The sequence below is a fragment of the Zootermopsis nevadensis genome, unplaced genomic scaffold, assembly GCF_977971745.1.
Source record: "Zootermopsis nevadensis isolate Lab colony 2312 unplaced genomic scaffold, Znev_1.0 Znev_ptg000202l, whole genome shotgun sequence".
In the NCBI taxonomy this organism is placed as follows: Eukaryota; Metazoa; Arthropoda; class Insecta; order Blattodea; family Termopsidae; genus Zootermopsis; species Zootermopsis nevadensis.
Window position 1 is genome coordinate 127510 of NW_028259333.1, and position 18329 is coordinate 145838.

General features: G+C 36.6%; 1 protein-coding gene and 1 pseudogene across 12 annotated transcripts in view; both read left to right on the forward strand.

Moving 5' to 3' along the window:
- LOC147870768 (structural maintenance of chromosomes protein 6-like) overlaps nucleotides 1–18329 on the forward strand; it is a 28378-nt gene that overhangs the window by 904 nt on the left and 9145 nt on the right. For 6 of the 12 annotated variants that reach the window (XR_015533172.1, XR_015533174.1, XR_015533173.1 and 3 more), the window contains exons 2-9: nucleotides 2504–2609; nucleotides 11915–12074; nucleotides 12475–12670; nucleotides 13228–13386; nucleotides 14045–14205; nucleotides 16282–16371; nucleotides 16673–16858; nucleotides 17683–17816. Coding sequence is in view for 9 of the 12 variants with exons in the window: in XM_087341976.1 (XP_087198102.1) it covers nucleotides 2504–2609; nucleotides 11915–12074; nucleotides 12475–12670; nucleotides 13228–13386; nucleotides 14045–14205; nucleotides 16282–16371; nucleotides 16673–16858; nucleotides 17683–17816 (1192 nt within the window). In the remaining 3 variants the exon portion in view is untranslated. Of the gene's footprint in view, nucleotides 1–2503; nucleotides 2610–2637; nucleotides 3468–3763; nucleotides 5260–6280; nucleotides 6434–11914; nucleotides 12075–12474; nucleotides 12671–13227; nucleotides 13387–14044; nucleotides 14206–16281; nucleotides 16372–16672; nucleotides 16859–17682; nucleotides 17817–18329 lie in introns of those variants that run through there. The other 6 variants (XM_087341980.1, XM_087341982.1, XM_087341981.1 and 3 more) reach the window with 6 other exon arrangements.
- LOC147870769 (U5 spliceosomal RNA) lies at nucleotides 2201–2313 on the forward strand (annotated as a pseudogene).

Here is an 18329-nt window from a genome sequence, read left to right on the forward strand (position 1 = left end):
TTGGGTTAAACACAGATTAGGGTGTGTGTTTATTATTAATGGACACTGATAGTTGATCAGTTTTGTTTGAAAGTCCTCTTATGTTATGATGGTGCACCACAGAATTGTTATCTTGATTGAAGATTTCTGTCTTCTGGGTTATTGCGCTGTGTAGTCTGGTCGATGTTAACCAACGTTTCAGAGGTCATACTGCCTCCGTCATCAGGGCGATGAATATGACGGAGGCAGTATGACCTCTGAAACGTTGGTTAACATCGACCAGACTACACAGCGCAATAACCCAGAAGACAGAAATCTTCATATTCACCGCTGTGAGAACCTCAAGTCTTACGTTATCTTGATTGTATTCTGAATTTAGAACTGGTTTATTAGCATTGATGTAGACATCTTTCAGGTATTTGGTGACAGATTTGGGCTTAAGCCTAAAAGAAGGGTTAGATCTTACATCAGTGATTACAGGTATCCAGTTTGCACCTAATCTAATTAGCAGTGAGTTGCACAAGCTTCTACTTGCCTTCTGAATTAAGTTGTAATCCGTGTCTGGTATGATCATTCCTATTTAAGGATGAATTGTCAGTTAATCCAATATGTGATTTGTCTGTATTCCAAAGCGCACACTCAAGTAGAATATTTCCACTCCCCACCAACTTGTCTATATTGGGCCTGTCATGGTTGCAAAAGGAAAGTACTAGAAATCTGTTGACTTTGTACATTATGATTGCATAATGTCATGAAAGAGAAATTTATGGGTTCTTACTTGTTCAGTAAGCTCCTGATTATGAGTGTTTGGAATATTCATGCATTACTAATTTTTTAAATAAGCACAGGTGAAATAGGCCTTCAACTTACCTGTGGGGTGGGGGTGGGGGTTCTAAAGAAGGTGGATGAAAATCATAATAAAATTCTACTGACAGTAAAACAAAGGCTTCGTGTACTTAGGAAATTTGAGAACAGAAAATGGGCAACAGAATTTATAATAAAAGTGTGTGATAGGGATTGAGTGATTCCATCCTTGAAAGAACACCATATACCAGGCTGACCTACTGATGGCGTATTTTGGGCATAGTTTTCTGGGAGTCCAGTAACACTGGTTTGATTATGGGGAAACTTTCTCCAGAGTTAGTAAGAAATGAGGAAATCAAAAGTTCATGTCATGGTGCGTGCTATGAGAAGTTTTGAAAAGATTGACAGTGAACTGAAAAATGGCTTCAGACTGAGAGTGAAGATACTGTGCCTGTTACAGATTTATTTTTATGGAAGCCCCACAACCCAAATGTTACGTCGAGTTTGAAATCTGTGTGTGTATCTTGTGTTTTCTTTTGATTTGTTTGCCAGCTTTTCCAACACAGACCTTGCCCATGAATTTAAGGTGCAGTGTGTCTTTTATGTGAATGTTCGTTGCTGGTCTTGCTGTTGTTCATTTTGTTTGAGAACATTTGTTGAAACTATCTTCACTATACCAGTGTTGAAATCTTGCAGGGATTGTGACTGGATGTTGATGTGCTGGTCAGGAGATTGCTTCTGCTTTGCAAGAATTCACATGCCCATATTATTCACTTGTTACAGAACTTTCATTCAGAATTTGAATGACTTTTTTATTGTAATGACAGCTTTTGAGCACGTATTTAAATACAAGGATACAATTTGGTCCAATATAATATGGGCTTTTATAGAAATTCCCTCAATGCACAACATTTACATTTTATGATATTCGTGCAGAGATAACCGTATGGAAATGACAGATGTAACTTGGGACACTCTTAATGTCTGTCACATCTATCGTAGGTGATATACCATTGCCATTGGTTTAAATTTTTGTCATGTTCATCTTCATTGATGAATTGGTATACTAGTTTGCAGGCTGATCAGCATTGATAATTTTGCTAAAGAGCATTCACCAGTTGATTAGGCTGTTTTTTGTTAGAAAAAGAAAGTTGATTTTTAAATATTATTTGCACGAGTTTCAGCTGCAAAAGGTTAAAGTTTATACTTGAGGAAGCACCCCACTGTTTCAAGGTACCAGATTGTAAGTGGTAGGGTGTGTGTCATTACATGTTTTGGGGCGGAATTCTGCAGCATGGCGTCGTTACATACTGTTATTTCATTATACTCGTATTTCTTTCAACGTCAATAATCACACATTTCCCAAATGCTTGGGGTTTTATCTAATTTTTTATTCTACATTATTTAGCTTATTTAAAAACTCAGGTTTCCCTTGATATTCGCATAAATCTTTTGCCTTTTACTGAAGATTTCTGTTGAGGGGAACATATGGTTCATACAGTTTCATTCCTACATTTAGATTACTGATTTATTTTTTTAACTTTGTTGTATTGAGAATGTCAGAAAAAAGAAGACTTCTGTGCAGTTTTGGGATCTAACGTAATATTATTCTCAAACACTACCGTGTCCTTATCAATTCACTATTACAAATTCCATTGCCCATGTCAAATCCTAGATGAAAACTGCTTGTATTTTCTTTATACATGTTGTATGTTCACAGCAATGGAACCTGGTCCATCAAGAAAGAGAGTAAAGCATGTTGTTCAGGATCAGCTGTCTGGCTTGCAGGAAGATCCAGCTGCGTGTGCCAGCGGCCCGTCTAAAGGGTAAGTGTTCATCATTACTTCTCTCTGATGTACAGAGAATATTTCTTTCAGCACAGGGAACCTGTAAAAGTATGAAAGTAAACCACCAGGTGTATCGGAAGTCTTGACCTGATAATTTTCTAGTGATGTGTAGTGCAGTGAAATCGGCTTTCCTGTGTTATGTACCGTGGTGATACTTTATTGAGAGTGTATTGAACACGGCCTATTGAAGCAACGCATGTGGGGTCAGGATGCTCAGTCATGAGCAATTCGGTTAGAGAGAGAGAGAGAGAGAGCGGCTTGCTTGCACGAAACTTGTGACTGGTGGCAAGTGACGATGTCTTGCGCTTGCGCAGGACCCCGCCTTGTTTTAGTTTCTTTGTGTTTTGAGGGTCAGTTCCCTTCGTAACTCTTGGACCCAGGTATTAAATCAGAATATTCATTGCAGTGTGGATCGTTATGGTTTTCCTGTTGTCATTCGGTTATCCTTTAAGACGCTGCAACGTACGTTCATATTCGTTTTTTGCAATTTGAGGTTGTGTTGTGTTGAGTTGTTTGCGAATGTTGTGCGGGCGGTGATTGGAAGAAGAACGCTAGAAATTGACTGCATATTCGAATGTATGTGACTTGGGCAAGGGAAATTGAGTACGTTTATGCATTAATATTGTGGGTATTTTACACGTGCCATTCTGAGAAGTAAATAACTTCACTCGATTCACGCGTAATGACAAAGCCGCTACTTGTCCTTTGTTCGTGGGTTGAACGCATATCGCCATCTTCATAACTGAGGACTGAGTTGGAAATATGTTTGTAACATACTTTATTTTTGTAAAAAGCCTGGAATGTCATTGCCCAAGAATCTCTACTGTTATTGTTTGTGTATGTATGATTGAAAATTAAATTTCTTTAAGATTTTTTCTTGTGGTAAATGTTTGAACACTGTTATTTGTTTTTTCGGACAGGAATAAGTTGTCAAAAGTAATACTGTCCTCTCATCTTGCCAAAGATTTGGCCTGTTTTTATGAATGTGTTGCTGTAAAGGATCTAAAACTTGAATTTATCATCTTTGGTTTTTGAAGGTGTTTCGTCTCATCGTGATCAACATCAACATTATGGATTAAGTTTTGGCCTGCCCCATATACAGGGATTAAAGTTATTCTGTTTTTTTTTTTCAGGCATTCCTGGATTGTTCTACTCTTCGGTTTATGTTGATAAAGTGGCTTTGGAATTCTGTTCTCATGCATCTTTTCATAGTTTTCATGTTGTCCTCATATTTATTATTGGTTCTTCTGTATTATCTTTGTTACATTTAAGATCCGGCATTCTGTATCCTGCAGTTTCTGTGAGGAATCACATTCCTATTGTTTCATTAATAGCCAGTGTCACGAGATGTGACAAGTTAAATTTCCATACTGAAATTTTATCTCAGTACTTATTTGATGCTGTTCTGTTTGGAAGTACCCTTTCAAACCTGTTACAGCAAATACCGAGCTTCTGTAATTTTATAAGTTGCTGTGGAATTTTGAAAACCTAGTCTTTGATTGTCCCCTTTATTTCATTGATGTCATCGAAACCTTTTCGCTTTGAATTCTAAATTGAGTTTTTGGAAGAACGAAAAGTCGCGCAATACTAAATGCGGAGGAATATGTTAAGAAATGCGCAACAGCCGGAATGGTTGTCAGAAATTTCTGCACAAACAACAGAGTGAAGAAAGCAATCACAACATTTTATTTAGAAAAACTTATATATGAAATAAACTCCCAATACAGATTTCTGTTTACATCAAAAGAGGAGGACATTCTATGTGCTCCTTGCATTTGAGTGAACTCGTCTGGCCTCTTTTATGATTCATCATACTAGACCTGTTAATTTTGAAGATTTGTTTTGGGGTTACCCATGAACCATTGTTTTATCACTGGAAAGGAAATAAGGTTCTTTCTGAAGTTTTCCAGGAGTTTTGACACATTGACTTGACTCTACTTCCGCTTGTAAGTCAGCAGATGAGACAAATTTTGCAGCAGTATGTTGGTTCTTAAGATTTTGTATCAGAATGAGAATCCATCCTTATTAACTTACATTTGGTGAGATGTCTGATTTATTTGTAAACAAGTCCCCTAATTTGTATAACTTTTTATCTGCTTTACTGTTGGACTGTAAAATTTCAGTATCTTCGATGAAAGTCATTTTATTTTTTTTTTAAATTTTGAAACAGCTTACCTATTTGAGGTCTGCTAATTGTTTCTTCTGTCAAAGATATTTCTGAAATGTTGCAGATGTCTATAGCAATATTGCTTATTTCATATGTTCTGCTAGTTTTTAAGAAATGTAAATTGCAAGTACGACACATGACCTTACATCGAGATTCATAACCTCTAAATGATACATCCTGTGATTTTGAATTTATGGAGAAATATTAACAGTTTTATAATGGTTGTTTCTGTTGAAATTAGAAAAACGTATCAGCATTTTGATGTTGTGATCTTTTTGTTTCTGGTGTCGCTGGGCTTCCATTGAGATCTTCGATGAATTGTTTTGGAAGACACACATTTCTTACAACTGCTCAGATTCCTTCAACAAACTTACTGAAAAGTCTGGTTATGTTTCTTCGCTCATCCTAATTTTACCATAATATTGCTGAGATGCTTTGCAGCCTCCGTCATTTGGGTGATGAGTAAGTCAGATGATAACTGGATCTTGGTGACTGACGCACAGATGCTGAATCATTTCACGTTTTTCAGTATATGCATACTCACTATGTTTCCACTCAGTGTGCATAAATGTTACGTGTGTTATTTAATAGTAAGATATTGTTTAATTACCAGGTGACTTTATGTTATGTTGTAAGTCAGGCAAGAGTTTATAGTTTATTTTCAGCTATCATCTGTTTTTGTTTTTTTGAAATTTCTGTAATTGAATAAAATATGAGAATTTTCCTTAATCAGCTTTGGTTGCCCAAGAAATGGATTGGTTGGACAAACTAGAGAAGCGATTAGGGAAATCACTTAGTCAGATGACCAGACATAAGATGGCTGTCTTCTGTGGTCTGGTATAAGTTTACCAGTGATCATTGTCTTTGGATTTGTCACTGTGGAAACCTCAAATGTTACATATTCAGTGAATCTGAAATTTACCTTCTGAGGATAATGCATGTAGACTATTTACTGTGAAGGTGATGAGTGCAGGCATTAACACATTTTTTTCCCTCGTAACTGAATGAATAGGAGTAGGGTAGTTTTGAGGGGAGAGTCTACTTTAGGGCAGTTTTCTTGCATTTATGTGAAAATACTAAGGAGACCCCACAAAAATCCTCGGTCAGAATAACTGAGTTTGAAACCTTTGAGAAGACTCCATATCTGCAGGCTATGTAGCAGTTACATTCTGAACTGGCTTATATTCATTTTCACATCTCTTGTTGAAATTTATGGATCAGAGTGAGTTCTGAGGAAATGGTCTTTCAGGGTAGCTTGCAAGGTTATAATTCTTATTTCAGTCTTCTGCACATCTCCTTGATGAGTAAACACATTAAAGAACAAACAATTTATATGGAGTTGTGTTTGAAGATTATGGAATTCCTGCAAATGATCGGTCTTTTGGCTTATATCCTAAAAAGTGTCATTCCTGGATCGCTTTCGAAGTCACTATAGCTACTTTTATGTTTTGTGAAAGTAAATGATTTAGCAATTCTTTTGAAGGACCTTGAAAACTACATTCGAAATCATCCAGAAGCTCGCCTGGCCAAGATCCAGGATATTGGACGTCATTTTGTGGATGATGGCATCATGTCACAGACAGTGAAATCAGATGTGGAGGCTACTACATCAAGGTGGAGTCGTCTGAGTCAGCAGGTAGAAATAGGGAATTCATTACTTGCTTCTTAAGTCAGCATGATGAGATGAAAGTCTGATAATGTGTAATAATGTGATTGCTCCGTATTAATCTGCTTACCTGTTTGTTTTGACTATTGTACTTTTAAGTTGCCCTCAGTGGACTTGTGGTTTGCGTTTTCGCCACTGGACCCAGGGTTCTCGGGTTCAAACCCAGCCAAGGTCGGTGGACTTTTAAGGATGATAAAACTTTCTTCAGAGGGGAAGTAAAGCCGGCGGTCTCATGTCATAGTTTTATGGCATGTAAAAGAACCTTATGAGCAGGAACAAGATGTTTTGTAAGCAAAATTCATTGGCCATTTCTCACCCGTATCTCTGTTTTTGGAGTTGCAGCCATTTTTACTGTGGTCTGCTTATTGAAAAAAGCAATTTCGGTCATGGCACTGTCCTTTCATGTCTAGTTTCCAAGCAACAGGAAGCACCATCACCAGCACTCAAATTCAGGACTGAGTTTTTGACTTTTCTAAAATATCTTCTTGGTTTCCAGGAAGAAGCACTTCAAATTTCATATGAATTAGAATATATTTTTTTGAACTGTAAGCAAACACACACACAACTCCGAAATTGAAATTAAGATTACCAACCCTATGAAAGTTATTTTTACCAAAAGATCACATGGGGATGATGTCTTGTCAGTGACATCTGAATGTAAGCTAGATGAAACACGCAATGTTGCCACAACAAATAATACTTCATTCATTGTTTGTAGTTGCGTGATTTTTGTTGTTTTGGAAGTTTGAATACTGTAAATGACCTACGTCGTATGTTTACAGAAACTGACATATGTATTGAAGTTACGTTTAGTTGAAACTTGAGGAACGAAATAGAGAACATCTAATTTTGAAGAGTGTCTCTGATGAAGTAATCTCATTTGACAGTGAAATTGAACCAGCTTGTTGTGGCAGTATGGCATCTGGTAATAAGAATAATTCAATTAAAATCTAAAATAAAATTTGGCCAATACCATGACATCCATTGAATTCTCTTGGTGTCCATCATTTTGTTGAAGGTCTCGGTTACTGGACGATATAAGCGTTGATCTGTGTGAACAAATGTTCCTAAGCTTTAAGGGTTAAGTGTCCCATTAATTTGTGTGTGTGTGGTTGGTTGAATAGGACTATATGGTCCTGTTGTGTCATGATATTGTTATAATGTTTGTATATTCAGACAAATAGCACTGTGTATGTCCAAAATGCTTCTAAGGCTTGACAGTACGTCAAAGATTAATTTTTAACCTAATCATCCACTTTAAGGAAAGGATTCTCTAACTAAGATTCACTTGAAATTTTCAAACAATTTGGAATAATTAAAAGGAATTTTGTTTTCCTGCAGAATGTCAAAATCGGACTAAACAGTCTAAAGGCAGTTTAAAATGCCCCTGTTTATATCATTATGACTGTGTATATATTTGAGGGAATGAAGTTCAGACTTCAGCTCTACTTAAAATACCCACGAGTTTATGAGATTGTCATTTTTTATTGGGAAGAAATTGAACTCTTTATATATCATAAAAGCAAGCTGTATCATACTGCAGTACTGTGGGATGTGCTATAGTTTACTACTCTTTCCAGGCAGGTGATACAATACCTTGCTCTGCTAATCCCATTGATACTCTTCAGTCAAATCACCCCTACCCCTGTCTAAATGTCTCCCCCCCTTACAAGGGTCCTGCAGCATACGTATTTGGTCCAAATATTGAACAAAAAAATCTGAGAATGCTCTTTGCTGTTTCAAGGATCTCTATGAAACAAATAACAAGATAGCATATTTAATTCTGTAGCTTCTCAGTTGGTACCTCAGCAATCGACTTGTACCCACAAGTGAATCGTCATATATTGATGTCAAATGCCACCATTTAAATTTATTTTTAAAACATTTTAAACAGTAGATTGTAGTGCCTTAAACCCAGTTTAAAATTACAGGTGACATTTCACTGTGTTTTTCTTCTTGTACAGTCTGAGGAGCAGTGGGTTAAAGAATAATAATTTTGTTGTTTATATAATTTGTTTTAATTAGTATCAAATTAGCAGTGTTCATTATATTAAATGTGTGTGTACTACATATTTACTTGTAGGTTTTATTTAGTATGTGAATGTATCACGTTACCATATCGATAATAATTTTTCTCTAAATGAGTATGAAATTAATTTTTATATATGTAGCAATAAAAAAGGGAATATCTGCCTTTAAAAATTGAGGAATGAATGTATTAACTATAATTAATAGGAAAAATTTATACCGCTGTATGTGGCTTACATCCTGAAATTGGTTACAGGTGTCAAGACTGATGTTTTCTCATCATTCCAGTGAACTATATAACAAAATATGCCACAGCTGCTTTGTTTTACTCTCTTTCCAGTTCACCATAGTCTCAGGATTCAAATCTGATACCCTAACTTTTCAGTTTTCATTATTTTCCTCAGTTCCTCTGGGTATTGCTGTATTCTGTACAATTTATAATTTACAATGTTCCTGCCAGTTTATGATAAGTGTTCCTCGGAAATGACAAAGCATTATTAAAGTAACAGAGGAATAAATATGGTTACTTTTTTCTTTAATGACAATAGCATGAGGGCCTAATGGAGCTTATGTGTTTTAGTATAAAAAGACAGCTTGTTAGGATTTTGGGATCATACTTTCTGTGCCTTGTGATGATTATCTTTTATTGAAAGTCATTCTACATTTGGCATTGCATTGGAATTTGAAAGGCATGCACTGGCCATGGCTTGATTGCATCTTGCTTTGTGAGTTAGGGATCGTACCGTATTGCTTGAGGACTCTGTCACTAGTCTGAGTAAGAAAGCTTTTATTTGTATTTGTTCTTGTGCCAGTTTTTTTAATTGTCAGTGACATTGCAGCAAAAGTATTAGTTGTAATTACAACTGTTCACCAGTACCAAACATTTTTGTCCCTCTACTGAAAGCTGTTAAACTGCGAGATCGTGAACAACGTGGCTGTGTGTACAGCTAAGGTGATATTAAACTACAGGTTGAAACTTTTACACTTATGTTATGGTATTCACCAGTAAGAGTTTTACTAATTGCTAAATTCTGTCCTGTAATTTGTGTTGATGAATTAATTATATTTAGTCTTTCAGAATCCATATACATTTCCACTCGCATACACAGCAACCTTTAAAGTATTAGCAGCTGCCCTCCACATCAGGTGCCGTTTTCATCCGCGAACGAAGGACGCGCTGCACGTACCACGCGCAGTCACAATTAGAATACTCCATTTAACTGTTGTGTGAGGCTCTTCGAACTGCATCGGAGTCACATTCGAGCTAAGAGAATCCTAATTGTTCTTCTTTAAAATGGGGACAACAACGAGCAGCGGTTGCCGTAGTAGCCCGAATGAAAAACTTAAAAGTGTTAGAGCAACGGTTTAAAAGGGGATACATTTTTGACAGCGTGTCCGAGTTCATTTTTAACTTGCGGATGGCGTTAACATTCAGGTCATTGTATCTGTCAGTTATCGTCAGGAGGCCAGAATATGTCACAAGGCTGGCCCGGATTTTTCTCTAATTTGTATTTGGAGGTGCCCAATTAGGCACTGCAATTGTAATGAATGAGCTGCTTTTCTGCCGGCCAGTGTGCAGTCGTGGCAGTCACCGGGTGAACTCGCTCGATCTTACCCGTCGAAACAATTTAACGTCAGTGGAAGGCACTATTAGTCGTCTAAAAGTTTAGTCTGTACGGAAGCCGTTTATAGTTTGGTAGATATTGACCGCCGTTTCAGATCCTTGTGCCCCCATCATCATACTCGTCGCCGTGGGGAACTCAGATCTTACCAAAATCATCTTAGTTTTTCTTTAATGACGAGTTTATAAAGCCAAGGAAACGATTCAGTCCATTATTGATTTATATAACGTTATTTTTGTAATATAATTAATGATAAATGTACCTTTCTTCAAGAACATATTGACTGAGCAGCCATTTGTTACGTTTTTATGCAGTCAATTTTCCCTTACTAACGTAAGAATCCTCAAACACGTATAGAAAATAGGTCTACTTGTTCAGTGACAAAGAACATCATCGCAGTCACATAATTACAGTTCGGGTTTCGTATTTGTGAGGCTCTGTTCTCAGCCCAAAGACCGTGCTTTCTGATGGAGGTATTTCATGATTTTCCTCAGTATCTCCAGGAAGATGCCTGGATGGTACCTTAAACTACGCCACTGGCCGTCCATCCTGAATACTTTCCGGTTAATTATTAACTAATTATTCTGTCATTCGACGCTGTCTGGTTTGCGATACTGAAGTTACGTAATTTTAAATGACCAAAACATGTTCGTGTGTGAAGAGAGACCTAGTATGTTGTTATTCTTTGCAACTAAAACAGGGCTGTGTAAACTTCTCTACATTCGAGTCGAATTGAATGTGGATGGATGTATTTGGGATCCGAGTAGAAAGAAATGTGTGCCTTGAAACCAGTTGATAGAATATTTTGTAATTTGTTCCCCCTTGTTCTGTTTCTTGTTAATTAATATTCTTTTTTTGGACTGGTCGGTTTATGTCAAATTCCATACTTTCCCCTCGATATAAACGATTTTGAGCACTTTTTGTACAGAAATGCAAACACAAAGGCTTTACGTTCTGCACGTAGTATCCAGCGTATTCAAAAATATTGTTACGATAATAAAATCTAGGAGGGCTTGATGGAGGAGACATGTAGCGCGCATTGGAGGTATATGAAATGTGTACCTCATGTTTGAAGTAAGGAGACCACTGGCAGGACACAGGCATAAATGGAAATTGACTTTGGTGGCGAGTCGAGCGAACACCATCATGTAACACGGGGAATTATATAATTACCAGCTCCTCCAAGTACGTGCCTTCCAAATTGATGTTTACCAAGAAATTCAGTGTGAATTCCTTAGATTTCTATTTCAAGCCATAAACCCAGCTCATTGTAGGATTTTAGATTTCATTGATCTAAAAATGGCATTTGACCCGTATCTCATGCGAAATTGCTCGCTCACTCTGGCCTTCACATGTCCAGATTATGTTGATTGACTAGAAGTAAATGTGGAAATTGCATATTTGTTTATTCTTGAATTCCTTATGAAATAAGACCTATTAAAAATTACGTACATCTAGTGTCTAGCTGAATGAGAATTGAGTCAGGTGGGCCTGTGTAAGCGAGTAGTGATGTGATACAGTATCGTGAAATATTTAAAATTTGAGTTTAAGCTACATATTTTGTGTGTTTTATGAGTAATTGTTTAGATGTGGTTACTTAGTTTGGATGTAAGGGAGGACGTAACAGCAGAAAGAAAGTTCTATCTTATTTCTAGGATAATTCATTCAAGAAGTACGGTTTATATGAGACAGGTATTACGCATGTAAGTTGTGTTGAAGTCTGTCAAATTAAGTTTGTTACATTTTTATGAAATTATCTAAGAAGTAAAGTTGTAGTTCTCACATGTTTCTGATTCTGTAGGTCATCTTTAAAAATGAATGTGAAAGGAGCTTCACTTGAACAAAAGAACTCTGGCAGTCGAGATGAGCGAGTTCGAGAATCAGACGATGCACCGAGCACCTCTAAATTCCGAAGAGATAATGACGGAGACGAATCCAGTTCTAGTGGACACCCCTCAAATGTGAGTTCTATGTAACTGGTGTATATGAGTCCTTATTTATAGGCACATGATTACACACGCAGAGCATAAATTATAATATGTACCAGGTTGCCATGTTACTAAATATTTGTTTTGGTGCCTGGGTTTCTTCTAAGTCGTGTATTCATGTGTGAACATTTTAAGAATTTGGATCTTGGAGTTCCACTTTTGTTGTACTGCAGATTGAAGTTTCAATCTGTGTGTCATGAATTGACAGAAAAGTGTGGAACTTTATACATTATAGGAGCCCCTGAAGATTGATTATTATAAATGTGATTGATGTGTTGCAACTGAACTAGCATGGTTCTAGTGCTCAGGGACAAGTTTGCCTCATTTGTAGAGTTTACTGCAATTTTATTTTAAAAGAATATTGACATTACAGGAACCAAAATCTGGGATCATTGAAAAAATATACATAACAAATTTCATGTGCCACTCATCCTTGGAGGTTCGTCTGAACGGAAGAGGTAATTTTGTTTTTGGGAAGAATGGCAGTGGCAAAACTGTGATAGTTTATGCTCTTGTACTTGGTTTGGGAGGTAACCCAAGAGCTATTAAGAGAGGAACCTCTTTGAAAGGTAACATATTGTAACAAGTTGCTAAGGTCATAGGTTTAGTCTTTGCTTATCTAGCTTGAATTTAGTCCAGTCTGAAAAGTCTGAGTGTACAGTCTACACAGGTAATGAACTGAAATTTGTCATCTCTTATCTTCCCTTAAAACTAATTTCCCAGTACATATTATTTATGTTTTTAAATTTCTTTAATCTGATTATATAAAATAATTCATAGTGTGTACATGTGTGAGCTTGGTAACTCAGGGGGCAGAGAAGATCCAGCATATTGTGCGCTGGATATTCTCCTACCATGACTTACCATTCCTGCACTGATGAAAAAAATTATACCATGGTATTTATTGCCAACCCATTAAGTAAATTTTGTAAGATCGTGATGTTTAATATCATCAAGCCCAAATGACTGAATTAGAGAACATGAGAATTGCGAAGGATCCCCTCAGTTAACCTAATACTGAATGAACAGTGGATTTGGTCCAAAACTTTAATTTTATTTCATATGATATTGGAAGGAAGATTAAGTGTGTGTATCAGAATTTTAGAATTGTTCCTGTTTCTTCCAGAATTTATAAAGAAGGGTAAAGTCACTGCTACCATCGAAGTGACATTGAAGAATACTGGTCACCTTAATTACGAGAGAGAACAATATGGTGACCATATAATTGTAAGGAGACGCTTCGATGCAACTGGTCGCGGCACATACGAAATAAAGTCAGAAGAAGGTACTGGGCTTTCTTTCCCTCTGCTTTTCCTTCATCTCATATATTGGATGCTCTCAACAAGAAATTTGTTATCTTTAAACAATTAGTTTTTTATAAATAAAATATGACTTGTCCCCTTCCTGATTGTATATGTGTTTTAAGAGGGCATTTTACCATGCACACTGATTATGTGTAAATGTCTGTTTCGTCATATTTGTTTCAAATATGTTCTATTTTTGGCTGTTTAAAAAGATGCGCAGATTTCAGGCCCATTTTACTGAAATTGCGTAAAAGTGTCATATTAGGCTTCTTCTTTTCTGAGAGTCCTGTTGGTCTTCCTCCATATACAGCATTATATAGGAAGTTTCAGTTTATTTCAACTCGCGTTACTTGATGTATTGAATTAATAACTTGGGTGAAGGTTGATTTACAAGATTTATGTACTGTACTCCATTCAAACTAATAGTCTCGATTGACTCTACTATATTACAAAATTTACAGCTTTTAAATATTGAAGATTTCTGTAAGTGGCACATTGCCTATCCTTTCATCTTCGTTAAATTGGCACCAGGTCCCGACCGTCTCAATGAAATAGTTTGTTTGGAGTAGCAGTTGATCACATTTGGGTCAGTGGGTTACATTACTGTGTATATCATTTCTCACTTGTTTCCTGTTGCAGGTGAAGTAATTTCCAGGAAAAAAGAAGAACTGGACAAAATTGTTTCAGCATTCAACATACAAATTGACAATCCTGTAACAATTCTGAATCGGGAAGATGTCCTGGAATTCCTAAACAGTAGCAGTTCTCAGAAGTACAAATTCTTTATGAAGGCAAGGAAGGTAGGACAAATAAAATGGTCATGTGCAGAGTCGATGTCAAATAAACGAAAGGTCACTACCATTTTAAACTCTAAGAAAGAGTATCTTGTTACATTTTTTGTATTGACGACATGTTTCAATGTGTATTACATCATCATCAGGTCTATCAATTTTAAAAACTGTTGTACATCTTGCGTTGCGTATATTGATTTGTTTGGTTTTAAGTTTTGTCTCTCCTTTAAATTTGGAGGTTGTGCTTGGATGTTTTATATTGGGTTGTAAGTGATGTGTTGTGTGTCCGATATTAAGGGACAGTAGTCTACCGTCTACCGTCCCTTAATATCTAAGAAAGAGGTTGTTATTCTGTTCAAATGTTGATTAATGTTTACAATAGAATGAGTTTTGTTACAACTTTTTTACAATTCAGATGGCTGTCATTTCCTCTTTAAATGATTAAATTGTGTAATGCACTTATTTGCATCTGCGCTGTAGTGAATGCATATCAGACTGAACAGCAGTACCAGTTTTATTTTATTCAGACAAATTTACAATTAACTTGGCTTGAGATCCCATTTTCTGTCTGTTGCCATGTGGGTTTGTAGGTGGGTACCTTTTGTCTTGGAGGAACATACTGGAGGAAATATGTTCTTCCATGACTTTGATACTCACCTGTTCTCTGTGAGAAACTCGAATTTCATCCCCACTTTCTGTTTATCCTTTCAGGAAATACGCCGTTGGTGACGGATTTTGTGGATGTCACTTGCTTTAAAAATTATATTTTTATTTGTTTGTGGTTTATTTTTCGCCACTGTCATTAGCTACTAGTTAAGACTTTATGGCATTAGATGATATATAATGGATGGGAAAGGGTGTGGAGGGAGTGCTATCTTGTCCTCACCTAATTTAAGGTACTGACCCAGGATGTGCCTGGAAGGACTGAGGGAAGTCTCAGGATAATAGGTCTCCAGGCTGAAATTTGAACCAGGGACCTCCTGTGTATAAAGCACATGGTAACTACACTGCTGCAATGGTTGTTTGTTTTATGCTGTGTTTATTCCAGAGAAATTACTACTCATTTACTATTAAAAATTGTAATACTCAGGGGAAGTAAAATAAGGCAGGAAAATTTTGTATTGTATGTAAGGAAGCCAGGGTCCACCAACTGAAGAAGAATAAGATTGTATTTGAATGTTTTCTATTTGTGCAGATTGTAATGTGCAAGCAGCCAGAAATCAGGTGACTTGTCTTCTAGGTTATGGTAGAAATTTACCAACGTTTCGGAGGCATTAAGCGCCTCTGCGATGTAGGCGAGTTTCAACCAGACTACACATTGCAACATTGCATCAACTTCATATTTATCGTGCTTGCTTACATTTTGTTAAATCTTTGTAATAGTATGAGTTACACTTGTAAATTTTGCACTGGAAGTTGCAACATCAAGTTTTGATGTAAGTGAAAGTAATAAACTCGGTGTCATTTGCAATCAATGATTAAGTGCCACTTCAGTGCAACTCCTTTGGTGTGGTACTATTAAATGAGAAATGCACATTTTTTAAAAAATGCTACTTTCATTTGAGTGAGAAATCAGACTTTGGAAGCTGCTGGCAGGGGCACAGTGGTTATGGATCAATTGTTGCTGATTCCAGACAACTGACATCACAGACATTGGACCATCACTGTTACGCTGTGCATACATTTCTTAGCTTGTTAAACATTTGTTAAGTTGTTAAATATGAATTCATGAAGCCGTTGTTGTTAATCCGCAAATATTGGTCTTGTGGGTTGTAAATCCATGTGGATTTGTATGTAAATACCAACATTCCTGAGGAACGTCCTGCTTCCATCTTTAGGGCTGAAAATATCGAGGCAGTATGTTCCTCTGAATTGTTGATATTTGTTACGTGGGTAGTATGAATCCTAGTAACTGTGGCTAATAATTTTTCACTGGATAAGGTGAAAATGCAGCTGTTCAGGTACTCCTGCCCTACCAGGTATTTTGAGTTGCATTTTTGAAGACTGTAGTAGCTGTTGTCTAATTTTATAGGAATTTGAACTGTTTCTTCTGTGGTTATTTAGTTTCTGTTTTGTATGTTTCAGGATCTAGAAAACATGATCGAACCACGTGATATGATTGATTTGCAAGTGAAGTCCCTTTTCGAGAGTTTGCTCCAAGGGTGCGGACGCAAAGTAAGAATCAGAACATTTCTCTAAAACAGTACTTCTCAACTTTTCTGTTTTATGGACAAGTAGTCTCTCTCAAATCCAACGTATTGTCAGACGTGTGGTGGGATGATATTTAATTTTAAGTGAAAAATTAATAGAAGTAAATTACATCGTATGTAGGCAAAAGTGTTTTGGGTTTGATAGTGAAAGCTGAATCAGATGTTTGATGTTTGTGGCCTCTTATGTGTTCTGTTAACTATGTTTTTAATTTGTAATGTGTTTGTGTCTCCTCAGAGACTTTGATTTTGGCAAATGTTGATTGCAGGGTGAAATTAAGATTGATCACCAAAAACAGACGTTGGAAGTGAAAGTGTCGTCTATGAATGACCCTCATGTAGAAGACATCATGCCTACAGGAGATTGTTCATACGCCATTGTTTGTTTAATCATGGCCCTTTGGGAAGCTATTAAGCCACCTTTCTATATCTTGGATGGATTTTATTTCTCTGCGGTAAGAGCAGCAAAGAGTACAATACAGTGAGAAATAGGACTTCGCAAATCCTTTTGTTCTTGTTTCCTGTTACCTAGAAATTAGTTTGTGGTACTTGGTACAGGCATTGTGCCAATTCTGCCTTGAATGATTGTTTGTGGCTTTCATTTTCTCATTCATTTATACCTTCTCGTCTTCATGGATTAAGTATCTTAATGCCTTTATCAGCCTCATCACCTTGCCAGCATCTCCCTGGTTCCCTTGTAACTCTGCCTTGTTTGTTTCAATTCTGCGCTGTATCTGGTCTGCATTCTTCTTCTGTATATGTTACACCTTATCGATTTTTGTACCATATTTTACAATTTATTTGCCCAGTATTTTGCATATTTTCAAATGTGTATGGCCAACAGAATTGTGTGATGATGTTAATGTATTTATTTTGACAGAATCATTGTACATAAATCCCTTCTAGTTTGCTTTTCACTCTGAATTCATGAGTCACAAATTCATAGTTGGAATACATTTCTAACTTTAGCGTGTGACTGTATACACCATATTTTAATTTTAATTTTAATATAGTGATTTCCACAAAGACTGAGGTATCGTAGACATAATCCTCAAATGTGACCTGTGCCATGCATGGTATTCAGAGTAAATTGTATGAGAACTGTAAGCTACGCCGTCACCAGACGACACGTAGAACGAATAAATAGGCCACATGATTTATAGGAAGCAGAGTAGGCTTTGTATAAATGTTATCCTTACATTGGCATTTCATAGGTGATTTTGTAAGTCCTTGTTTTAAGGTTTTTGTTGCTTCTTTAGTTAAATATTTTATATTTCAGGATATGATGAATCATCAAAGGATCATGAATTTACTTTCGAACCATCCCCGACAGAAGACAGACTTCCAGTTTATCTTCCTCACCGCACAACGCGTATCCGCCATTCAGTCCCATGGGGATGTTACAATACACAGGTACTAAATAAACTAAGAGCAAGATAGAATACTAAGCCTCTTCTCTGTATCAACCACGTTCATCTTCAGTGTCTGGTTGGGTTGGAGGGTTCTTGGAATATTTAATCTTTTTTGCTGTTACATTTGGTGAAAAGTTTGAAGTTGGATAGGATGTTGTGTGTGCGCATACGTGTGCCTGCATGTGTGCACATTAATGCTTTATATTGCATAAATTATACTTGCTATTCTGTGAGTGGTAAATCTTTTCCAGCCCCTGCAATGCCATTTTAAGAGTTTTAAAAGTTCGTTGTTTACCGACTAAGTTTGTGTACCTGTTATCATGAAATACAGATTAATAGTTAACTTCTGCAGCATTAAAAGTGTTGCCTTGTCAGTAGGCTCACGAGAATACAATTCTAGTCTGTTTTTTTTTATATTGTGTGCCAGCACTTTCATTTATTAGCTTGCTGTGTGCATGATTTGGTTGTTTAGCTAACAAATAGATAGTTCACATGTTTCTGTTGCTTATTTCGT